The 25,468-nt window shown below is 51.3% G+C and overlaps 1 protein-coding gene across 3 annotated transcripts in view; it reads right to left on the bottom strand.

Annotated features, from left to right (window-relative positions):
- Positions 1–25,468, bottom strand: part of Eipr1 (EARP complex and GARP complex interacting protein 1) — a 104,750-nt gene that overhangs the window by 53,353 nt on the left and 25,929 nt on the right. Inside the window, exon 1 of one of the 3 annotated variants that reach the window (XM_048804890.1) lies at positions 404–448. The exons of 1 other annotated variant lie outside the window; for it this stretch is intronic. In XM_048804890.1, coding sequence (XP_048660847.1) covers positions 404–433 — 30 coding nt within the window. In that variant the 5' untranslated portion in view covers positions 434–448. One more of the 3 variants, XM_048804888.1, reaches the window with a different exon arrangement.

The raw sequence follows: 25,468 nt of genomic DNA, 5'->3' as shown, positions 1-25,468 counted from the left end.
AGCTTTGTGCCCCCCAGCAGATGGTGGTGTGGTACAAGGAGCTTTATTTTTAATTAATGAAAACTATATATTTATAGTGTATTAACAAGACATGGAGCCAGCAACACACACTGTGCCTGACATACTTATTTTGTTGTTGCTGCTGCGGTTGTGAAAAACACCTAAAATTATCTCTCACCAATTTCCAGGCACACGATACACTGGTATGAACCCCAGTTACCAGGAGGCACCCGAGGAACTTACCTGGAACTCACTCCTTATGGCTGGCTCCCCGCTGACCAACCTCTCCCCTGTGCCCAGGCTGACTCTGTCCCTGGTGACAACCACTATCCCCCTACTCTGTGAGCTGGTCTCAGCTTCCATATCCAAGTGAGATGATGAAGAGCTCCCAGGCCCAACTCACTGCACTCAGCATGAGGTCCTCAGGGTTCATCCCAGTTGTCACAAGTAACAGGCTGAAGATCCAAGGTACACCTCTCTTTCCTTATCCGTCCTGGAGAATGTCCCCACCGTACCTATGTACCACGTTTTCTTTATCTGTCCATCACCAATGGAAACGTTGGTAGATTCTGTATCGGGTCGTCTTCAAGTCACATGCCCTGAATGAACTGCGTAAATAAAGAAAGGAAGGGCTGGGCTGCAGCTCAGGGTGTAGCGCTTGCCTAACAAGGGTGAGGCACTGGGCTCGATCCTTGGCACCAATAAAAACAAGTAAATAAAATAAAGGTCAAACTCCTTTTTAAAAAGCTAATGAATGAAAACCAGGAAGCCAGGAAACACTGTAGGGACACGTTCAAGAACAGAGTAAAAAAAGGACGTTCCTCCTGGCTGGGACAGATCAGGTCAAGGATGGTGGACACAGACCTATCTTGACACTTTGCAAAATACTAATCAATCAATATATTTTTCTAAAAATCAGTTAATAAAAAGAAAAAAAAACTTTAAGGAATATCTAATATGTTAAATTTTTATTTAGGTTTTCTGACTGCCAAGAAATTAGGTCCTATGATGTAACTGTCTGTCCTGAATTAACAGTACAGTGACTAGGAGCCCCCAGAGGGCAGGGCCCAAGGGCTCTGTATAAAACCACGCCTAAAGCACAAAGCACAGGCTCTGCCTGAAGCCACAGCCACAGCATGGGGCGCAGGCTCAGAGAGAAACCATGCCCACGGCAAAATCATGGGCTCTGTATGAAACCACACCATGGCACATAGCACAGGCTCCCTACAAAACCAAGTCTACAGCATAAAGCTCAGGCTCCATGTAAAAACAAGCCATAGCACAGGGCATAGGCCTGTATAAACCAAGCCCCGGTATTGAGCACAGGCTCTGTACAAAGTCAGGTCTATGGCACAAAGCACAGGCTCTGCATGAAGCCCAGCCACAGGACAAAGTGCAGGCTCTGTTTAAAACAGCACAAAGCACAGCGCCCCTGCACAACACCCCCCAAGCTGACAGAGGCCCAGAGCCACAAGACGGCTGAGCTGGGAAGAGCTCAGATATCACGCTGCAGGAACCCAGCCTCTCCATTTTACTAATGAGGAAACTGAGGCCCAGTGAAGTTAACTGACTTTTCCAAGTTCACATGGCTCATTAGCACCAGAGTCGGGAATGAAATGAAGCCTCTCGACTCTGTAACAGTCCACTGCGTTGAAGGAGAAAATACCAAGTTGTATCTTTAAGGCCAATTTGATGTGTCTATCTATTTTAACGTGTAACACAAGAGCTAAAGGCACTTAATGAGATAAAAAGATAATCAGGGCAAAATGAATGGAAGAGGCATACTTGAGGCGGCCAACTGTGCCATGGAGTGTACCGCTTGCTGGAAGGGATTACGGAGTGAAGGCTTAGAGGACTGAAAGGAGATTAGAGCCTTTGAGCCTGAATAGCAGCTGCAGTCAGCTTGCTAAAGGGCTAACAATGCCCTGGCTGGGGGACATAATCTGATCCCCAGCTGGAGGAGCAGGTATCCACAGGCTCTGCCACATAATGAGCACATTAGGCATCTGAGGGCTATTTTTAGAGACTGTAGCCATCTCCCTGCATCTGGCACAGGCTGAGCAGGTGAAAGAGGCAGAATCAAGCTCCACTAAGCAATCACCTGATGCAGGTATAACCTGGCGTACACAACAGGGTGTCTGAGGAGCCATGCCTAAAATACTTTTCCATACTGGCCTTTTAAATGCTTCAGAGATAATGCTGTGCACAGGTTACACAGCTCAAGTCTGCAGGATGAAAATACTAACGGCTAAAGGGGACAAAGGTGACTGAAGGAACTGAGGATGGTGTCAGGGCTGCCACCTCACAGTACCATCATCTCTGTGTAGGTGGAGGTGAAGGGGCACCACACCTCTGGGAGGCTCTACAGGCGAGGTGGCAGGAGCATGGGCACCTGCTTTCCAGAAGGACAGGCCAAGATGCGGAGCATCAGACAGCAGAGGAACACGTGTACGTCAAGGTCCTTCAATCCAGTGTGTACCATCTGACCTACCCCCAGGAAAACTCAAGACTGGCTGACCCTAGCAACCACAGGGCAGCCACAGCCTCTCACTCAGTTCTCCATCTGACACGGTGTCCGTAGGCAAAGGGACCTATCCAGACGTGTGAGAACTGCAGCACAGACTCTAAACAGCACACAACCCCGTGGCTCAACCCACGGCCACAGTGGTCAAATGGGACAATGGTGCCAAGGTCCAAGTCCAGCTCACAGAGAGCCCAAGGATTACATATCCAACCTGCAATTACTCCCCAATTCCTGAATGGACATTGATATGGATGGGTCTGGCATCTATCAAAGTTTGCCAGTAACATTTTTTAAAGAACCAAATGAAGTGTCTAGAAATAGAAAATTACAATTGTTGAAATAAAAAATTTCAGCTGGTATTAGAAATGCCCAATGAGAATTAATTGCTTGGAATAAAAATGTGAAGAAAGATACAGCAGAGACAGAAAACCAGAAGGGATGAGGCAGAGAGACACAATGGCCACCAGACAGTACATGAGGTGGCACAGGACAAAGTGCAGGCTCTGTTTAAAACAGCACAAAGCTCAGCGCCCCTGCACAACAAACCCCCCCCCCCAGCTGACAGAGGCCCAGAGCCACAAAAAAAACAGAGGATACATAATTTCTTAAGAGGTGGGATACATAATTTCTTAAGGGTTGATACTTGGGAATTTTCCAGAATTAAAGAAAAATTAAGTACACTACCTCTCTGAATTAGGAAGCAGGACTATTTATAAGCATGATTGAAATTAAAGCCAAATACACTTCCCAATACGTCATAGAAAAATGTAGGACCTTGAGATCAAGACAAAGCATGCAAGGCGGTCAGCATTCTGACCAGGCCTGAGGATGACCTCTGTAGAGAATGAAGGGATTGGAGCACAGTGAAATGAACTGCCCGCCAAGAACCGCACACTGGATGGACAATCACCCAGAGCAGGCCTTCCAAACAAGCCAACCCTGAGTTTGTGTGCGGAAGCAGCTCCAGGAGTGGCCCCAGAAGAAAGGCCTCAAGTTACTGCCAAGCAGCTGAGAAAACAGGTGGCAAAACTCTAGGAAAAACACCTACCTACAGATCATACCCATGCTGCTGATCATGGTGTTTAACTTGGTATTGATAAAAGGTTCAAAGATGAAACCTAAAAACAGGCCAACAGAGTATCAAGATGGGAGGGGTGGAGGGAGATCAGCGCTCGACGGGAGACCACGAATACTGAGAGCAGCCCACCTTCAAGAGGAGCCACTGAAGAGCAGAAAAAGACACCTGCCTTCTACAATGCTAGAGGGGAGCAGGGCAAGAACAAGATTCACAACCACTGGGAAAAACAGGAAAACCAGGGGTGGTGGCGCACGCCCGTGATCCCAGCACCCTGGGAGGAGAAACCAGGAAAGACAAAAACAAAACTGGACAAAACACACAAAATGTGAGAAATTATTCCAAAAGACCGGAAACAATAACTGTAATGAACTGATTCATCAACTAGCAACTGTCAGATCACATTTTAAAATATCAGCAAAACATTGTTTCCAAGAGCTATCCCCAAAATTTAAGGATGTAGAAAGAGAAAACAATAGAAAAAGACCCAGGCACAGTGGCACACTCCTGTAATTCCAGCAACTAGGAGGCTGAGGCAGGAGGATCACAAATTCAAGGCCAGCCTTGGCAACTTAGGAAGACCCTGTCTCAAAAGAAAATAAAAAGGGCTCAGGATGTGGCTCAGTGGTAAAGTGCCCTGGGCTCAATCCCCAGTTCCAGGGTAAAATAAAAAATAGAAAATTATACACTGAACAACAAGACTAAGCTAACTTCACCATGTTAATATTAGCCAAAATAGACTGTAAGGAGCCAAGGTCACTACTTAATACAAGTTTCAGAAAGATACAGAAATCCTTAACTTACATGTACTTAATAAAACTGTACCAAAATATATAAAGAAAAATTTAATAGAACAAGGGAAAATAGAGAAGTCTACTTATAGTAGGAGACTTCAGTATTCTCAATAACTGAATGCCAGTAGAGAAATATTTTAAATGTTAAGCTTTTAAGAGTTGAATGCAATTAATTTTTCTCAATCATAAATGGAACATATAAAAATTAACCATCTATTAGAGCAGAAAAAGACTCTCAATATAAGAATACATATAAAACAACCATATTTTAATTTTCACTAATGTTCCAAACAGGGAGAAAAGACTGAACATCAACCTCATAATTTCTGAAAAGCCACAAAAGATTAAGAAAGGCTGAATCCTTACAAGAACACCTTCTGTGAAGGTCACAGGAAACTCACGGCTTGGTGTAAAAAGCCAGAATTGAACCCATGTTGAAACCAGGTAATGCAAATGCTGTGTTGACTTAACTCGGCCAGCTGCCAAAGACGATGGACATGAGCAAGGTCATTCCAGCTCAGTGGACAACACCACTGCCTGAGGGGACTCAATGATGTGCCCAAGGTCCACAGCAGTGGCAGCAGAGAACAGAAAACCAGCCCTGACCAAAAGCCCGGAGCATCTAACCTGTGCTCCTGACCCAAGTCAAGAAACACACAGGAATCCCCAAAATAGTAGTGTGAGCAAAATCAGGGCCCGATAAAGTAAAGAAGCCATTCACTGTTGTGGGCACAGCTGCCACATACACGTTTCCAAGACAGATGTACTCCATTTTTCAAAGATTGCCATTTAGGGTAAAAATTGACCAGAAGCAGATTGTCTACTTTAATATTGTTGCAAAGGGTAGATGAGATTTTCTAAAAAATCTTCTTTGATGGTTTGCAGACAACTTCATCATCTATCTGACACACCGAAAATTCACCTAGAGAGGGGACGTGGGCCTACAATAAGCAGGCACTGACTATCGAGCGAGCCCTTCCTTCGTGGAAGACAGTGCTTCATAAGTGTTTATTCTTATATAATGGCTGTCCTCCTAAAAAATCCAAAGCAAAACTGCTTTTCTAGAGTGACAGAGGGCCAGACCACCACCTTCGCTCTGCAGCAACTAGCAGCCTTGGGCCACTGAGCACGAGACACACTGAGGGTCTGGTGACACAGCAGTCCAAGACTGTGGCCAGCCCCCACTCCAGGCCTCCCCATCAACTGGCTCTGCCAAGGTGAAGATGCTGCGCTCTCCTCCCACAGTGTGGCGGGCACTCTGAAGGTCTACACCAGGCTCACAGGTTTGTTCACCACAGGATGCCGTTTTCACCCCGTGTGCGTGTGCTTCGACGACCAGAGCGTAAGCACAAGCAGTGGTCAAAACAACAGCCTGTGTATTAGGCGAAAACGTTCTGCCCACACTGAGCTTCGGAAGCTCTCTGAAGTGCACTTCATGCTTTGAGCAATACCTTAAGCGGTGAGTCTGGATCACCCAGGAAGCAAGAAGAATATGAGAGGCAGCAGAGTGAGCACCGTGGTGACACAGGAGAGTCACAAGAAGAATCACCAATTTCCCAAAGAGGACATGCTGCTCCTTGTAGGGCAGGTACCCACCAAAGCCTGACCCCAGGACCTCGCTGCCGCCAGCCGAGGTCGCTCCTGCCAGCCCTTCACGCCCTAAGTGTGCGTTTCTGTGAATGCTCCAGAAAGCTGTGGTGAAGGCAAGCCACTGCAGCGTCCTACCTGCTTGAAGTTGGAAGCAGCAGCTCAGCCCTGGGGCAGGGTAGGCATGGAAACACAGGTGTTCACACCCAAGCCCACACAAGCATCTCTGTTCTTCCACTAAGAAACGAAGACCAGAAACGGTGCTCAATGGGAACAGTTCATACAAGAAGGCAGGATCAGAAGAGGGAGACTGACTCGGGGAATGCCCTGACCCTCATCACAGAGGGGCAGCATTAAAACTGTAACAAGTGGCAGAGGCAGAACCACTTTGCAGACATACAGCACCGACTTTGTGCCAATCACATGCTCTACATGCTCTGCCAATACTCAAATGTACTGAAGCCATGACCCTGTGAGGTGGGAATGGCCTCCCTCAGGTGTTTCTCTGGTTCTTCTTCATTAACTGGTCAGCCAAAGTCTGCCCCCAGCCAGGCCTGGCCCACATACAACACCCCCGACCTTGCTACTGTGAAGGCCCGATGAGCCCTGACCCTCTGTGGGCCTCAGGCGTGCTGTGAAGACAGAGAAGCCCAGACACGAGGCACACTCTAAGTGTGGGCTCTCCCTCACAGGACGCCGAGCAAGCGGCCTTCCCCTCCTCGTCCCTCTGGGTCTCAGACGGTGCTTCCCTGAGACTCACAATCAGACAGGCAGAAAGTCGGGAGTGGAGCAGGGAGTGCAGCCTGTCCACTCTGCATCAACATTCCAGGCTTGGAGAAACACCCCTCCCTGCCGCCCTCCCTGCTCACCACTGAGAACACCAGAGACACACCTGAAGCTGAACCTCACCCAGGTTCTGTCCCATACCAGCCTCCCAAGTCACTTCCAAGACAGGACTCCAGGCCCTAGTGACAAGCCCCAGAAGGGTCCAGAGGAGTCCTGCACTGGCAGTGAGACGCAGGCAAGTGGCAGGCCACCGTCAGGGGCTATCTGCCGTTTCCCGTCCTGACGCGCCGACTAATACCCCATTCCACATTGCCTCACAGGCCATGGGGGGTGGTGCTGCTGCCCCTCCTCCAGGCCACTGCTTGCCTGCTTGAGCCAGAGAAGTGTGCCTTCCGCACCCCCGCCCCCCGGCAAACTCTAGTGGAGCATCCTTAATCCAGGCCCTTTGCTCCCCAGATATGCAGCGCACCTGGCCGGGAGCAGGTCAGGAGATGGCCAGCTCCCACCAAGGAGAGGTACAGCAGTGCTACAACTCTGCCTTTCCTGTCCTCCTGACTGGCACCCCTCCTGCCTGGCCTGGCTGCCTCCACTGGAGGCTTCTCTTACAACCATTTTATAAAGTGGTGGGGTGCCAGGCTCTCTTCCCAAGCCTGCTCCAGGGACCCCAAACTATTAGAAAGATTGGCTCAATTCTACAACCAACTGCAGGCAGATTTCAGATACCTCCAGAGGATAAAGCACTCAGAGGGCATAAGTTGTGGGGTTTCTATTCGCGACTAAAAGGGTCAGGGGTCACTCCAGTTGAACTGGGCTGACTGGGCTGCGCAAAATAAGCACACAAGAGACACAAATACCTTTTTCTTTGGGGTCACTGTGACGGCTCCTCTGACCTTAAGGGTCCGTAGGAAGAGAGAGAGCGCGAGAACATGCACTGAGCCCTTTTATTGAGGAGAAGCTATTCAAATGAGGCCAGGGGTCAGGTTTCAGGGGGCTGAGTCTATCTTCATGATGTCCACTGTCAGCAGGTTGACTGACACCTGGGTAGGCCACACCCAAGGGCACAGTAAGAGAAAGGGACACACATAAGGTACTTCCATGGAAGATTCTATCCTAAACAGGGCAAGGGGTAATATTACAAAGGAACAGGGGAGCGTAGCTTCACCCATGGGGCTGTAGCAAGACACACCCATGCACGAGACACCAACCCTCGCACCCAAGAAGGGTGGGGAAAGCTTGTCACATTTCTGCGACTGAGCGCCTCAGCACCCAGCCGGGGAGTGTGACTCAGTCACATGCAAGGTTGGTCTCCCACACACAAGCATGTCCCCTGTGCCAGTGGCTGGGTGGCTGGGTAACTGGGCCTAAGGAAAGGCCATGCCCAGGCACAGGCTCCACCAGCTTCATCTCTAGCAAATCAAGCACGCTGGCACCTAAAGAAAAAATCAGTGTCGATCCAGGCGTCCACCTGCATGCCACAGGAGCAACTCTTTTTGATACCGTGCAAAGAACAGTGACACTGGCTAGACCTCAAACCGCTAGCTTTCTGGACAGTGACCCATCTGTGTTCCTGTGAAAGCAGAGAAAAGGTTGATCTAGCAGCCTGGGCTGAAGCAGAGATGGCACATACCAGTCTGCAACATGAGGCCTGAACAGCGTAGTGCCCCGCCCAGCACTGCCCCGTCGGAATTAACACCCCGCGCAAACCAGGACAAAACTGCCACACCTCCTGTGAACAGCTGACCTGTAGACTTGTGTTGACAAGCTTGGGACTCTACTCTGCCCAGGCTGAAGCAACAGAACACCCTCCTACAAAAATATCCAATCAACACAATTTTCACACACGAACAGTCTTCTCGGCAAACACTGGGCAGAGAGGGCTAGGAGCAAGCTGTTTTGTCGGCCCAAAAAGGGAGTCTGGGGCAGCTGCCAAGGGGGTCCATGTGGCTGTGAAGGAAGCAAAGAGAATTCTGGGTGCCACTTACTAGCTATGCAGCCTTGACAAATGATTATTCAAGGTCCTAAACCTCAGTCCCTAAAGTGCCTAAAGTGCCCTCAATCTTCTGAAGAATCTGAAAAGATTAAATAAGATGTAAAACGAACACACTTAAGAGAGGCCTCTGGACAGGCAGCACCAGCGTGGGTTTAGAGGAGACATGGGTCAGGCACCGATGATCTGTGAGGTCTGGGAGCAGCAGCCCCTGGTCTGTGGAACTGAGTCGACATGCGGAACTTAGAAGGGAAGGCACGATCCACACCGCGCTGAAACGGGAAGCTGAGACCCACAATGCCAGGGCTCACTAAGTGCCATGCTGGCAATAAACAGCTTCTCTCTTCTATCAGTATCTCTGGCTAGAAAACACAACAGGGTATCATCTTGCTTATGAGCCATCCTGGTGCTACCTGCAGTTCTTCAGCTAAACCGCAGCGATGAGCTTTTTGTAAGTACAGAAAGAAGAAATCTAAGTTCCAACTGCATGCTATATGATGCACCTTGATTTGCCATCTTTAGTAACCACCTTAAAGCAGGGAAGCGAAGTGATGGTTCACTCCTTTCTAGGTCTCAATCTGTGGTGTGAGGTCAGGGTCCATCTCAATCTGTGGTGGAGAGGTCAGGCTCCACTACAACCACAGCACACTTTGTCCCCTGGGGCATTCTTGTGCTGTCATTCACGTCCTTGGAGAGTTCATGTAGCCTCAACAAGGTCACACATCAACCCAGCTCCTGCGGATCCTGAGCCCGGGCTCTGGACCTCTGCCTGGCCCCTCCTCCTGCTGCCTCCTCTGCACCGTCTCAGTACTGACAGAGTCAGCAGACATGGTGCCTACAAAGAAACCCTCTGACCCCGTGGCTGGATGGGGACGGGGGCTGTGGAAGGACTGCGTGGCGCTGAACTGGCGTCATCCCCCAGCTCACTCTCATCCTATTCGTACCTGTGCCTGGGTGAGTGCTCTGGTGTAATGTGACACATCTTGCCTGCTGAAGGCCAGCAGGGCCACCAGGAGTGTGCCTGTGGGACAGCTCAGAGCCCTGAGCTTACAAGCTGTCTCTGCGTCCTGGGCAAGTGCTGATGTGATTAGAGCCACAGCACCAAGCTTGCTTGGTCTGGGGAAGCTCTGGAGACCCTTGTCTCTATGTCACGTGCAAGCACTCCTCTGATCCAAGTCACAGCAAGCAAGTCCTTTGGTCTGGGGGAAGTGCTGTCCTTTATTTCCATGAAAGACCACAGCATGGCTTCCACAAACAAGGCTCCTTGAATGCACAGCACGCAGTGGGGCACAGCCGGAGTGGCACCAGACATGCCTTAAGGGCATCTGGGCAGAAGGCTCCTTTCAGCCCCACACATGGGACTGGGAAGCGGCACACCCAGGGCAGAATTTCCGAGGACACGCCGCTGTGCTGCTGTGCAGTCTCTTCTGGCTCCCGGTGACCTCCCGCTGCCCCTCCTAAGAGCCACCTACATAGCCGCTGCTAGACACCCCTCCTCCCCATGGTCTCCCTCCTGTCCCAGGCTCCTGCTCAGGTGCTGTGCACACACAGAGACTGTCTCCCCACCATCCCCCAGGACCAGCTGGGGGTGCCTGACCCATGACACCAATGCTGTGGATCCACCACACCAGCACCCTGTCCTTGCCTTTGTGGTATGACAAATGACACGTTTCAGTCCACCAGTGATCATGGCTCAGCTCACACTTATTATTGCAAAAATCTACTCAAAAACTTGAAAACCAGGAAAATTAGATTTTCACTTTTACACAAAAGTGCATTCTGGCTTGGGGTCTGCTCTGACTTCTGAGCAACCCCTGTGGGGCTGGATATCTCCAGTGGAAGAGAAAGAGGGTTAGGAACAGTCCTGAGGGTCAGAGGAGTTCAACCTGAGAAGCAGTGAGAGGTAGGCTAGACCCAGCCAGGCGAGGCACCTGGGATGTTTAGGTCCTTTTATTTTCAATTTTTATTTTTAGTTTTTTTATTAATTAATTTAATTAAGTATATATGACAGCAGAATGCATTTTGATGTATTGTGCACAATTGTAGCACAACTTTACATTTCTCTGGTTGTACATGATGTAGCATCACACCATATGTGCAGTCATACATGTACCTAGGGTAATGATGTCCTTCTCATTCCACCATCTTTCCTGCCCCCATACCCCCTTCCCATCTCTCCCTCCCCTTGGCCCCATCAAAGTTTCTCCATTTTTCTCATGCCCACCCCCCAATTATAGATCAGCATCCATTTACCAGAGAAAACATTTGGCTTTTGGGTTTTGGGGAATGGCTTACTTTGCTTAGCATGATATTCTCCAACTCCATCCATTTATGTGCAAATGCCGTAATTTTATTCTCTTTTAATGCTAAGTAATATTCCATTGTGTATTTATAACACAGTTACTTTATCCATTCATCTATTGAAGGGCATCTAGGTTATTTCCACAGTTTAGCTATTGTGAATTGAGCTGGTATGAACATTGATGTGGCTGCCTTACTAAAGATGCTGATTTTAAGTCCTTTGGGTATAGACCGAGGAGTGGGATAGCTGGGTCAAGTGATGGCTCCATTCATTCCCAGTTTTCTAAAGATACTGGAGATACTGCTTTCCATACTGGCTGCACCAATTTGCAGTCCCACCAGCAGTGTATGAGTGTGCCTCTTCCATACATCCTCGCCAACACTTCTTGTTGTCTGTATTCCTGATAGCTGCCACTCTGACTGGAGGGAGATGAAACCTTAGAGTGGTTTTGATTTGCATTTCTCTTAAGCAAGGGAAAACAAAATGCAGGGACAGGGAGAGGCCACCAGAGGGGAACAACTCAGGGACAAAGGGAAAGGATGAGGGCGGGCCAGCAGTGCAGACCCATCACCAAACAGCAGGTGAGGCCAGCATGCCACATGGCAGGGCAACCCCAGTGAGTCACAGAGACAGCCCTTTGGAGGGCCAGTTCCAAAATGCCAGGAAGTTCACTGCTGCATGTTCAATGCAGAGTGGGCCTTGTTTTTACCTGAGCAACTGCCCAAATTAAAACTCTTCTGAAACTTGATTCCAAATAACATTTTCAAATATATTGGATTCATTTCAAATTCCTATAAGTGGATTTAAAAGAGCAAAAAACAGAAACAACAAATACTTTAAAAGAAATGAGGGGCTGAGCATATAGCTCAGAGGTATGCATGAGCCCTGGGTTCAAATCCCAGTACCACAAAAACAGATCAAGAAAGAAAGGGAAGACATGAGAGGCTAGCCCGGGTCAGAAGACCTAGGCTGGAGGCTCGAGTGTGAGGCAGAAGGCCCACTGGGATCCGGAATGCGCCAAGGTGCCCAGCCTGACAAGGAGACTTTTGTAGTCAGTACAAAACAAGTAACTGATGGGAACCAGTAGGTGCAGCCTGGCTGGAGAGGCCCATCAAAGACCCAATGAGGAAGTTCACGAAAATCCTAGACTAACTGGCAAACACCAGTTTCACTCAGTTGCCTTCCCAGGACCCGCTGGCCACCCACCTCCAACCTTCTGTGCCCTGCTGGGCAAAGCCTGACTGTGTAGCAGCACTGGGCCCCCCACACCTCCAGCAGACCGCCCCTCCCATGGCAGAAGAGGCCTGAATGGGCAGCTCATGCACAGGCCTGAAGACCACGCTGGACCCTACTGACGCTGCTCTGATGAGCCCGTGCTCACTGGCCTTCCATCTGGAGCCGGCCAGGCATTTCCTCTTTTCTCTCCCCTCTCCTCCCCAATCTGAGCACACGGAGCCACCCCCACTGCATCCAGTCCCTCCTGCTAACCCTGGACGTTCTGCAGAGGCAGCATGCACTTCAGGGCCAGCCCCTGGAGGGCGTGTGCTCTGATGCACTCGGGGCGAAGCCATCTGGCTGTGGCCTTGTTGCCAGGGAACAGGTGTGTGCTCCAGGCTGCACAGTGGCCTTGGCATCCGTATGCATGCAGAAGTGGGGAGCTGTGGCCCACCTAGGGCCATTAACACTCCTCGTGCACAGGAAGAAGAGAATCTCCAGAGGCCCTGCTCTTTCAGTGATAAGCAGGCTGCCCGTTGACAAGCATACACCCCTCACCCGCCCAGACAGCATGCAGAAGTGACCAATTCTACCAACACCTGTGACTAGAGTCGCCAGACACAGCCCTGCCCAGCCAGGGCTTCATGGCCCCTCACTTCACCTTACATTTTACGGTAGACGCCTCCCACCCATTCAGTCTTCCCCCGTGTCCACTATCCTCAGAGAATATATAACCGCTACTCAACTCACTCCCCACTGTCTCAGGATGAGCTGTCGGTGTGAGGTGGGTGCGCTCACGCAGATGTGTCTGGGACCACACCCTGAGGCCGTTTCCTCCTCACCAGCAGAGGCATAGGAGGCCAGTCGGCATGGTCAGGCAATGCTACATAGCAAACACATGGAACCCACCCAAGTACCTTTGGCACCGGAGGCCACCTCCTCCTGGCTCTGGTCCCCTGTGGGTTGGCCAACACCCCACTCTGGTCCCCCCGTTGTGCCAGCCACACCTGGACAGGATTTACTGCTCAAGTGTGCAGTAGGAAGAGCACTATAGAGAAATTCATGTCAGAAATGAAATTTCCCACCAGAGGGAAAATGCACACTTGCTCTCCACATTCTGGCCAAACCAGTCATCTGCCCACCCACCCTACCACCAAGGACACTGAGGCAGGGGCCAGATGTTAGCGAGCAGTGCCAAGTAAAAACAGTGGCAAGCTCGGGAAGTAGTGCAGAGGCCCAGGGACACTGTGACCCCCCAGGCTGCCAGGGAGTGGCTGACAGACCCTACAGGCGGAGCTGGGGCAAGGGTCAGAAAATACACAAGAGCGGACATGAAATCCCAACCAGTGTCCGGACTGCAGACAGTGGTGCTCTCAGGAAAAAGGGAAGTGAAACTGGCATCCACCAAATTTCTACCAGCGAAACACATCTCACCTCAGTGCACTCCTCTCTCCCAGGAGATGGACACCATGGTCACTCCACACCAAGTGCAGGCAGACACTAGGCTCCAGGAGGCCCACTTCTCGGGACACAGGGCCACCAAAATGGAGCCAGATTTGAGCTCAGGTCTGTCTGTCCTCCTCTCATCACCCTGCCTTCCTGCTTGTGGCAGAGAAGGGCATACGGTCGGGAATGGGAATCTTCCAGTGGCAGAGTCAAAAAACAAAAGAGGGGGAAAGCCAAGGACCCCGTAGGGATCCCACAGGAGGATGCCTCAAGACCCTGCAATTCTCCCCAAGAAATCAGCCCCAAAGAAAAAGGTGAGATGAGAACAAAAGATGTGTATGCACGGAATTCAGCACAGCACTATTTATAAGAGAAAAATACTGAAAGCAAACGTCCACCGGGGAGAACTGGTCACAGCGCAGGGATACATCACACCACCAAGCAGGCCTTGGGAAGGGAATTTCACCCCTCCACCTTGGAGCAAGCCAGCTGGCCCTCCCAGGACTGCAGGTCTGTGGCCTTTGCTGCCCCAGCATCTTATTGTCTCCACACAAGCTAGAGACCTTGCCCAGAGAGAAGGGGCTGGGGATGCAGGGAAGGTGGGGCAGGCTGCAGTCACACTAGGGCGGAAGCCCCTCTGGAATCTGGGTCAGCCCAAGCCCCCAACACAATAGCTGCCTGACTGCTGACCCTCAGACCTATAAGCATCAAGCATCATATAAGGTTGTCCTACTAAAAAAAGTCAACCTTATCTACAAGTCAGTTTTAAAATTGTAAAGCAATCTTACAACTGCTCTCACACAGACCTGTGTGGCAGGCACACACACACACACACACACACAGTGCTTGTGTGAAGTGTGTCTCCATGACTGGCTTCCATTAATCTCCAGCTGTCACAGACTGAACTTTGAAAAGCCCCAGGGGCGGGCACAAAAGAGGCAGGACAGAGAACTAAGCAGGAAGGGCTGTCTTGCCAGGCACAGACAGACAACAAGGGAAGATGGAGGAGTGAGGCACCCCATGTCCATAAAGCGGGAACACAGAGTCTGGGGCTTCCAGCCTGCGTCCACTGAGGGCATCTGTTTTCACCTTGGAAATGATGAGGCCTCTCTGAGCATCTGAAAGAGGCAGTGTGCTCTGGGGGACAAGGTATCTCATAATCAGTGTGCCTCAGAGCAGCTAAGGCAGCGACTGGCAGACACTAGCACACACAAAGTGGCCACATGGAACCAAGCCTGTCCTCCTAGGAGCCCCATGGGGCTGGACCATCAAGATCATCTGCACACAAGGAACCCAGAAGTGCCAGGGCCAAGGGGCGGTCCTAGGGCACCCAACACTGAGCCACTGCTGGAGGCCAAAATGACCTCAGTCAAGACCATCCGCACAGGTTCCACCTCCTGCAGGCTGGGCTGCAGCAGGGCAGAGGGCCTGCGTTTGAAGCTGCAGAGTAAGGCGGCACTGGGCTGCTCCCCTAGAGCCACGCTGCATGAGGGCAGGGCTCTTGCTAACTCCGTTTCCCTGACATTGAGAGACGCACTGGGCAGGCAGAACAGATGCCACGGTGCTCACTGAATGAGTGAAGGAGGCCCTCGCACTCTGCAGGGAAGGCCAACCTCAGCCACTCTGTGCTTTCCCAGGAGGAAAACAAAGAGACCCCCCCGCCCAGGGGCTGGAAGAGCGTCCTTCCCTCCCTGAGAATGTGTTTAACCCCTGCACCCTCCCTTATGCTCCCCTCATCTTCTGTATCCTCAGGACTCCAGGAGAGACCCAGCATGCAGTGGGCATTGTGGTAAAGGAGCTTAAGATGGGGCTCCCACTCTGAGGTCCCTCTTCTCTTGGCCTGCTGGCCTGATGTGGATCAGAGACTGATGGGGCAGGCACCTACGGTGACAGCGGCAGCAAGAGAGGGAGTCGCCCAGGACCTTCGAACACCTCTAGCATTCCTGTCCTCAGCTCCCAGCTGGAAGAGGACGCATGCTTTTTCAAACACGGCCACCCTGCCACCTAGCTACTGCAGTCCTCCAGAACCCAAATCTCTGCCACACCTCAAGATGAAGGGTGCAGACACTGGCTCTGAAGTGCATTGGAAAGACCCTTGAGCAGCCTGAGAAACTGACATTAAAACCATCCGAGTCCTCTGAAAGTTACCACGGGGTGCACGACAATGGGAAAAGGACTTCCCCCATCCAACCTGCCGGGTGCCTGTCCCTGCTTCTCTGACTGGTGGTATCAGGTACCAGATAGTTACTAAGGCTGTGGAAATGAGATAGTAAGAAGCATTTCCAATGACAGAGCTAGGCTTACTGTAGTCCCTGAAAGATGCAGAATGAATTTGTTGCTAGGCAACAGCTCAGCTACCCTGGCAGGTGCCTCAGGTACCTGCTCTGTGAAGCATTAGCCCATGTCAGAGGGTGGCAGCCACCTGACTTGAGTCCAGATGTGCAGATCCCAAGGGACAGATGACCTATCGCTGTCTCAGAGTAAACTTCCCCCAGAAGTACAGCCAGACGGCAGCACAGGGAAAGCACACATTAGCTTCAGGGTGCTGACCTCTGAAAATAAATGCTTCTTACTCAAAAGCCAGATGGGGGTATGCATTTACACAAAGTGGGGAGGGGGGCGTCTCTTTAAATGAGATGCAGATGATGGGTCAGCCAGGAACAGGGCCCCAGCGTGTGCTCCAGCACAGCTCCTTCCCAACAGCCACCGCGTGCCTCTCAAGGACACGGCTGTGGGGTGTGCGCCACACTGCTCTCTGCATCGATGCTCCCTCCAAGTGCCTTTACACCTGTCACCTCCTCTGATTAAAATGCAGTCCCTCCACCCATGGTTCTAATCATCGCTCAGCTTTCTAGGGTACTCACCACCACTGTGCCCTCTCCCGGCAACAGGACTGCTCTGCGACCACATCCCACTGGCTTCAGGGGTGAGAGGAGATGGGGAAACTCTGTTTTCACATTAACTGAAAATCTCTCTGCTGCTCTCTTCCCTGACCTCTCAGTATCCAGGTTCTTTCTCAGCCATTCGGCTGTCCTACCTGGTTGTCTGGGGAATTGTAGTTTTCAAACAAAGAATGCCAAGCTGGGTGTGTCCTCTCAGAGGCCTGCAGCACGTCACTGCACCTTTAACGCCTCTCCAGCAGGAAGGCCCCATGAAGCCACAGGCCCCCGGCCAACCCTCGACCCTCACCTCACTGAACCCTGGGCCCCATTTGACCCAGATCCCCCACCCCTGCTTCTGCTCTGGGATCTCTGGGTCCCCATTTCTGCGTCACCTCGATTTCTCCCAGCTTGTAAACTCATTAACACTGGCACGCCAGGACTAACCCATGACCCCTTCTCTCTGTGCACGTGATCCCCAAGGGGGGTCCCACAGCTTTGAGTCCACGTAGCTGCCAACAAGGCCCCTCCTGGCATCCCTAGCACTCACCCCCTGCACCTCAGGGACCGCCTGCCTGACCAGATGTGCAGGGCACAAGCCTCGCTCGCCGAGTCCTTCTCAGGCTTCACAACTGCTCGCCCCGACAGCAAGGTCTTGGCCTCGCCTTGGTTCCCGACTTCTCTCCACCGGGTATTTAAACATACCCTGAGCTGTGCACTTAACTCTGCCTCTATGCTGCAACCTGGTTCAAGCTGCCCTCGTGGCTCAGAGGGTAACCAAACATCTCCTGGTAGTCCTTGACAGCTCTACCCTGCTGGGTCAGTGTCCCTTCTGCCTGGCCATTTTCTCCCTTCCCTGCCCTTCATGACATGTGGCACACTTTACTGTTTGCATGGTCTGGCCCCATCACCAGAGACAGGGCGCAGGCCCAGGCTCGCATGTGCCGCTGCATGTCCGGTGCAAACAAGTGGCTGATCTTCCTCACCAGAATGCAGCCCTCACTGGCTCAAGGCCACAGCCCAGCTCTGCACAATATGACACACTGCACAAAGTGCACAGACGATGGCAAGAGATACAAAATACGTTTTGAGAGGCACGAACTGGTGACTCCTTCACCAAGATGCTACTATACCACTGCAACATGACAGGGCTGGCAGAATTGGAACTGGGCAGAAGAATGTTCCTAGGAACACAAGCCATTCAAGAGAGGTCTTTATCCCTAAGACTTGGAAACAGCAGAGTGTGGCCTGCAGGCCTTTAGGGCTGTCCCTAAAGGACACAGGGTCCAACCCAGTCCTTCAGCAGCTCTGGCTGTTTGAGCATTTCACCGAATCCAAGTGTGTCACAGCTCTCCAAGGAGGGCCAGGGATGGAGAGATGGGCACTCTGCCTGCTAGCTGCAGGACAGGCGAGGCTGACCTCACAGAGGGACTAGGGAGGTGTGCTGTGACAGGGAGAGGCCCAGAGACAGAACATTCCTAATCGACCAGCACTGGCACATCAGATTGTACATGTCAACAGCGCAGCTCGTGCCCCTGTCACAGCCTGAACTGAGCAAGAGCACCAGGACACCTGCACCCTCTCCCAGGCTGCAGTCCAGGAAGACGCCAGGAGAGGCTGTCGGTGCTCCGGAGCCAGTCCTCAGTTTGCTGATCAGGTGTAAATTCAGTGTCTGCTCCCAGTCCTAAGAGACCTTCTACCTGAAGCAGTCATGAGGACATGTGGTGGATACAAAGGCCAGGGTCCACCTAAGGAGCATAGCTCAGATGCAGGCACCAGCACCCACTGGGTGGGGACCCCCAGAGGACAGGGTAAGTCCTCACAGTACAGTGGTGGTCACACCCAGCATTAATTACTATGCACGCACTTGAGAGGTCAAGAATTCAATATTTTTTTGTGATCAGGACTCACATCAATGCAAAATGGGAAGCCGTCTTATGTGAAAAGTACAGTTCATCACACACCTGAATGCCTTCCCCAGGTCAGGGTGCAGAGTGCTGAGTGTTTACATCACATAACCATCCTTCTTTCAGCAGGTATCTAGGAGAAAGGGCTACCTGCTAAATGCATGATGACGTAGATCAAATTTTATTAGAGTGAATAAGATAACATCTTAAGGGTGGGGTATCTGGGTCAAAATATGACCTATTTAAATATAATGCATTCTCCTAAAACTATGGTTTTTTAAAAATAACCAGAATTCAATTCTGCATCCATTCATCTCAAGCAGATAACATTCAGAATGTATATGGGTTGTCACGACACGGAACTATGGATAAGGAACTGCCCAGATGCTTTTCATATGGTCTCTTCATACTCTGAACAACAGATCTGGAGATTATCCTCTGGTAGCAGAGTATCATCATTTCACAAAGAGTGAAGCCAAAATCCTTAAATATTAACCACACTGCCATTTCCTGATCTTCCCGGAGAGAATACCACTGGCTGTCCCAGGGTAGGTCGGGACCCTCCCCACCCAGAGCCTGTCTGCTCCCTGCACTACCCACCAGGGCTCTGGATGCCATGGGGGCTTCCCTGCTAGGCCAGTGGCCGCACACTGTCCTCCTGCCCACTCTGCCCACTGAAGGAGGTCGTAGGCCCAGAGTTTCCACTTCTGACTGCCTGCTAAAATCACTTTGGGAAGGTTTAAGCCATCAACACCTAAGGCTCAGCAAGGGAGCGTTCCAGTAGAATGTTCACAGAGAATTTCAAAGGTCCGTGGGTGACTCTAGTGTAGGCAGCTGAGAACCAGCAGCCTACCACGTGCTGACCATTCACGTCCACCTGCTGATGGTCTGTCATCTCCCAGTGCACTTCACAGAAAGACCACGTGCTTTCCGGCTCTCCGCTCCTGTGCTGACCAAGCTGCTGTGGACAGCACCAGGCTTTGCCACAGGTGCTTCACAGCAAACCCAGGCAGGCCTGGTCACTCTCTCTACACACAATAATTCGAAGCCTCAGAACTTCTAAGAAACGTCCCCAGGCTATTCAGCCAAGTCAGCGCTGGCATCCAGATCCAGGGCACCCGACCTCAACTCCTGTCCTTCTCCGGTTCACAAGCCCAAGAAGCCCTCAGCTCCACCACAGCAGCCTTCGCCAAAAAGTGGCCAGAAGCACAAGCAAGACCACGGTTCTTCCAGTGGGTCCACCTGCTGCTGAAAACACCAAGGCGTGAGACACAGCAAAAGTCCTTCCAAAGACACTAAACCAACCTCACTGGCTAGATCCAGAAAACACGGGCTTCAATAGGAAGACACTGTCCACACACAAGCCAAGCCAACTCCACACAACGCTTCAAACCTTGTCAAGGCACAGGCTGAGCCAAGCTACCTCCGCGCCCTGCCGCCCTCTTCCCGCATCCTCCGCTTCCTTTTATTCTTCTGAAGGATATCACGCCGCAAAGCCGCAGGCGAGGGCAGAGGAGCCCATAATCTGCTGGGGGACTATGGCTTAACTCAGTGACATCCTAGCACTTCCGGAGCCACCACCTGAGTGCCTCACATGTTTTAACAGGACCCCCAGATGGTTCAGTGGCTCAGTTAAGGACATTGCAGGTCAGAAGGTGCTGACGAAGGACAGGCTGAATGTCCTGCAGTTGAAACGAGCCGGAGGAAGAGAGCCCTGTCTAGGTCAAAAAACCTCATGGCAAGCCTGCGTGGCCACAGTGGGCCACTAACCCCCAACCGGGTCCTGACATCAGAGGCCAGTTTAGCCTACGAGAACACCACACTGAAAGCTTGTTTCAGAGCCGGTGCCAAGCCACACTGGACCCGTGGCCACACCCACCTCCACCCACTAACCAGGAACTCCACTCTAACAGGGGTGGGAAGCCAGGGCATTGGCAGTTCATAAACTCTCAGTGTGCCCGAGGGAAGACCCAGCCACATAATCGGAGGAAGCTCTTGTGATTTTAAGGGAAAGACTAAGTCATCTGCAGCTGGATCCCAGCAAGGGACTCCACCCTACCTTGTACCATTTCAAATCTCAAGGCCACACAGACTGCTCAGTAAGAAAGATGCTTCCTCCATGAATTCAGCTAACAGAAGAGTGGTTCCTGGACAATACAGATTCTAAGCAACTGGAAGACTCATCAACCCTAATAATTTTTCAATAATATCCAAGACATGATGTTTTCACTCAAAATTTTTTTAAAGAAAACTTAAATATAATACTTACACAAATGCTGATGAATTTTATTATATTACGGATGTTTTTCATCACACAGGGGGAGCATATAATCATGCAATAGCTCTCAGGAGACCTGGCTCTGGCCTGTGCTGTGGAACTGACCTTTACACACACTGTGCATCCATGGGATCTGTCCTTTCTACACACATAGTGTCCCTCCCTCCCTGCAACCTTTCCCTTTCTCCTGGGCAGCAGTCTAGGACCAAGCCTCTCAGACTCTCCTACTCTGGGTCCAGGGGGGTTCCAATTCGGGAGCTAACCTTGACTTACACAAACTGAAGTCCACCTGCTTCCCCAGGTACCTTGCTGGCTGGCATGTCTCAGTAAGGCAAGTCCTCTGCTTGTCCTGAGCTCCTGGGTAGCAGGGTTCAGTGGGTCCTCATCATCCTCCCTGGCCCCCCATCTGGGTAACAAGGCACACAGTCGGAGCTCAATGTGCACCCGGAGCTAACAGAAAGCACTGCAGGAAAAAGCACTTGGTGGAGAAAGCAGCGCAGGAACTTGATTTCTGACGGAAAGGGAAAGACCGATGTGGGAGGTGGGTAGGAGCGGACACAGAAAGCCAAAAGTTAAACTGTGGACCCTTAACCATTGGGTGGCATCAGATCATCCAGCCACACCTTCCTCATCCACTGAGGGGAGACACCTCTGCTCACACCACACACTTACTTTGAAATAAGATGTTAAAACAGAGCTCAGTAAACAGCAGGTATTTAATAAAAAGTTGTGAACATGCACCCAAAAATGAGATGAGGGTGAAGTCCCTTCTGCACCGAGGACCTAGGGTTCTGTGAAGAGGTGGGTTTGGGGAGGTGCAGTGTGAGTTACTGGGGTTGACCTCCCACCCAACCTGGTGCACATAGGAGAGCAGGCTCTTGCTCGTCCAAAGGGCCAAAAGCAAATATTTATGGCTTCTGGGCCACATAGTCTCTATTACAGCTACTCAGTTCTCACTGTGGAACAAAAGCAGCAGTATGCAGTGTGTCTGTGTGCCAATTAAACTTTATTCACAAGACCAGGAGGTGGGCCAAGGTTAGGCTGTGGTTTGCTGGCCAGTCCAACATCACGCATGACATGCTTTGTTTTTTGTTTTTCAAGTAGACCCAGGGCAAACTCTTCATTCGCTTACTCATTTGTCCTCTGCCTCCTGAGTTGTGCTACTGTCTGGTCAGCAGTGAAGAATCAGGACTTGAAAATGCCCTAGGTGCCTTGCACCATCCCTGTGTTCCCTCCCCCCAACAGGCACCTGCAGCACAGGGAGGCCACAGGGGCTCTACTCTCGGCCACCAAACATTCAGGGATTGCATATATTGGGGTTCCTTGAAAAAAAAAAATAGGCTCTGAGGCTTTAAAAGAAAGTTTTGAAAACCACTGGTCTACACAACATTTTACCATTCTCTTATACAGCCAAGTGGTGTGTGGCAGAACCCAGAATCTTGCTAATACCAGATTATTCTTGCTAATATCAGAATGCATCTGCTTTTTGCCCTGGATCTAGCAGATCACTGTGTCTTGGGAAAGGATGAAATTACTCTGCAAGAATGTATGTCTCTCAAGGGCTCCCGATATAACCACTGTCCTACTATCTTAACGGTTCTTGTGAACTGGACTCTCCCTTGGCTGGGTATCCTGGGGCCACAACAGGCAAATTCCAGTGTCCTCTCCCCATGAAGTTTTGTGCAGCTCCTGATCTGCTACCTTGAGAAGCACCACATGCTTGCTCTGTGCCATCACATGCCACGGCCAGAGGCTGTGTCCTCTGGAACTCAGGCTCTCCCTGAGGGTGAAAGAACCCCCACTCCATCCAACCACTTATGGTAGAGTCATTTTAAAATGTCACAGTTCCAAACTCCGACTTGGTCTGTTTAAAAGAGTGCTCTCTCCACAGGACACATGTGTTTTCTCTGTGCACCTTGATGGTGGTGAGAGAAGAATGCTGGCGAATTTCACCACAGCTTCCTACCTCTCAGCTCCCAGCTGCACCTTGCCCTTCAAGTTGGTGTCTCAGCATCTGCACACACCGGTTGTAACTCTAGTCCTGGGTGTTTCCATAACTGCTTCCCAAAACTCCCACACAGGGCTCAAAAGCCAGGCCTGGATGCCACCCATGTCCTTGGAGCCACTGCTTCCCAAACGGAGCCTCTGTGTTGGTTTTTAACTGCTTCCCACAGATCAAGTCCCTGAACTTCCATGCTGAACACCTATGGGAGGCCTTTCTTGCCAATGTCAGTTTCTATGAAAAAAGAATCAAGAAGCAAAAGCAAGAATCAGGAAGCACGCAGGGTCCATTTCTTCCAGGGAGAAAGTCCTGTCATGGCCCATCTGTGCCTGCAGAGAAGCAGCCACCAGGGCACCCTCTGGAGAAACAGATGCAGGGCACGAGGGCAAGTGGGCAGGGCCTGCAGGCTGGGCCGGGCGGGTTCCCACACACTGTCTTTGGTGTAGCCCTCGTTAGGAGGAATCATGTTTCTTGAGGAATGCTCAAGTTTTTGAAATAGTATGAAATCTAGAGTCCAGTCTGATTGGTAGGACAAAACTGTCAGGAGTCAAACTGTTGGATAAAATTACGAGAAACGTTTTCTCAGATGGCATGGAGCCGACAGCAGTTCCACACTGGCTTGGAAAGGCAGTCTCCTGGGACAAGCAGAGGTCAGTGGAACTTGGGTGTGACAGTGCCAGGTGTCCGTGTAGGATAATACAGGGGGCCTTCTCTTTCAGGCACCCTCTGGGATCAGTGGTTCAGATCCAAGTGAGAGGTGACACCTGCACCCTTCCTGGTCCCCCCTCACCTCAAGAAGCATAGAGGTGGGTTACGTGGACTCAGAAGAGGACGGCCTTGCCCATGTGCCAGCCAAGGAAGACCACGTGAATGCTACGGACTCTCCTGACCCTAGCTGCCAAGTGGCACAACACCCCTCCTCCTTCCAGCTGGGTAGGCTAAGAACCGACTCACCACTAATGACCCCAGTCCTCACAATGGGAGCCGTGCTGTCACCTGACTAAAACTCAACCCTTTTACTTTCAATTCCCAGACTCACTGAATGTAAGATGTTAGGATAAAGACAAGGTGACAAGTGTCAGAGGTGGTTACTAATCTGGAATAATTCTGGAGATCTGAATGCATCATTTACATTATCTCAGGCCTTATATACAACAGGGGTTTCCCTTAGGAACACAGGGGAATAAAAAGAAATTTAGAGAACTCACCCTGATCTTCTCATGTCTTAACAAGGGTCAAGAGGTCAGGAAGTAGAGCCAAGTAGGATTTGACAGGACCCCCAGGAAACCTCAAGAGGAAGAGAGGATCCCAGATGTAACCCCAGGACTTTTAAATAGGGCTCCTGAATCTATCCAGGCTGAAGCCAAAGCCCCAGAGTGGAAATGAATTCAAGAAGCCAGTGTCTGGAACACGCCCTTGGAGATCTGAGGGGCTTCCAGACCAGCCATCTAAAAGCCTCTCAGCACACAGCAAGAGAAACCCCTGCCCTGCACTCCACCAGCTCTAGTGTGACTAGGGTGCCATCAGAAGAGGAAGAATCGGGGACTGGCCTTGGCAAGGATGCCTGCCTGACTTCCTGCCACTGCTGAGCAGCTCACGGCACAACCGCCTCGTGTCACCAGCACAGGGCAAAGTGAAAGTTAAAATCTGGGAATTTTCTCCTTGGTTATTTCTGGAAGGACCTCTTTCCAAGTCACTCACAAAATCAGCTCTGGAAGCATGTGCCATACGTGGTAAATGGCAGGCTGCAGAGTTCCTGGCAACTGAAAGACAACTGCTCTTCCAATTCCAGGCCCTGCCACCCAGCGGCTCCCCACCCAGAAGCTCTGCCCGGGTGACCCCTCAATAGAGACCCCGCCCCAGTGCCCCCACCCTCCCTGTGGCTCCCCTCCTGGCAGCTCTGCCCGGGTGACCCCTCAATAGAGGCCCCTGCCCCAGTGCCCCCACTCTCCCTGTGGCTCCTGTCCTAGCAGCTCTGCCTGGGTGACCTCTCAATAGAGACCCCTACCCCAGTGCCCCCACCCTCCCTGTGGCTCCCCTGGGTGACCTCTCAATAGAAGACCCTACCCCAGTGTCCCCACCCACCCTGTGGCTCCCCTCCTGGCAGCTCTGCCCAGATGACCCCTCACTCAGGGGTCCTACCTGGTGACCCGTACAATGCCTCCAGCCCCCTTCCAGAGATCAAGGGCATCCAAGTGGGTGCTGTCTTTTCCCAAGTTTACTCCCCAAATTTGGTGCAAGTCTTGGCCTAGTGATTCAAAAGGTCAAGCAAATCCACTCCGTGATACATGATGATTGAAAACACAAGACAATGGTTAGTAGTGGAAGTGCTCTGGGACCACTGACTGAAACGACAGACTTCTCACCCTAAACCAGAGCCCTGAAGGAGCAGCACGATCTTCCAAATGCTGAAAGAAGTGTCAGGTGAGCCTCTGCACTCGGTGGAAACACCCTGAGGAAGGAAGGCCAATGAAGCAGAGTCAGAAGAAGGGAACAAAGCAGCCCGGAGACCTGCCCCGGAGGGACAGCTAGGGCCCGTTTCTCTGGGGACCTCAGAAAGACGAGACCCAGGCAACAGCCAAGAGCAGAGCACACATATCTGACAGCCTTCCCCACGTGAGTTCTGTGAGTCGTACCTGGTGAAAGAAGCATGGCACCACCTTGCGAGACAGCGCCAGCAGAGAGA

This window comes from Marmota marmota, unplaced genomic scaffold, assembly GCF_001458135.2.
Source record: "Marmota marmota marmota unplaced genomic scaffold, marMar, whole genome shotgun sequence".
NCBI classification, from domain to species: domain Eukaryota; kingdom Metazoa; phylum Chordata; class Mammalia; order Rodentia; family Sciuridae; genus Marmota; species Marmota marmota.
The sequence above is the reverse complement of the archived record's forward strand: the minus strand, read 5'-3'. Positions and strand labels throughout refer to the sequence as shown.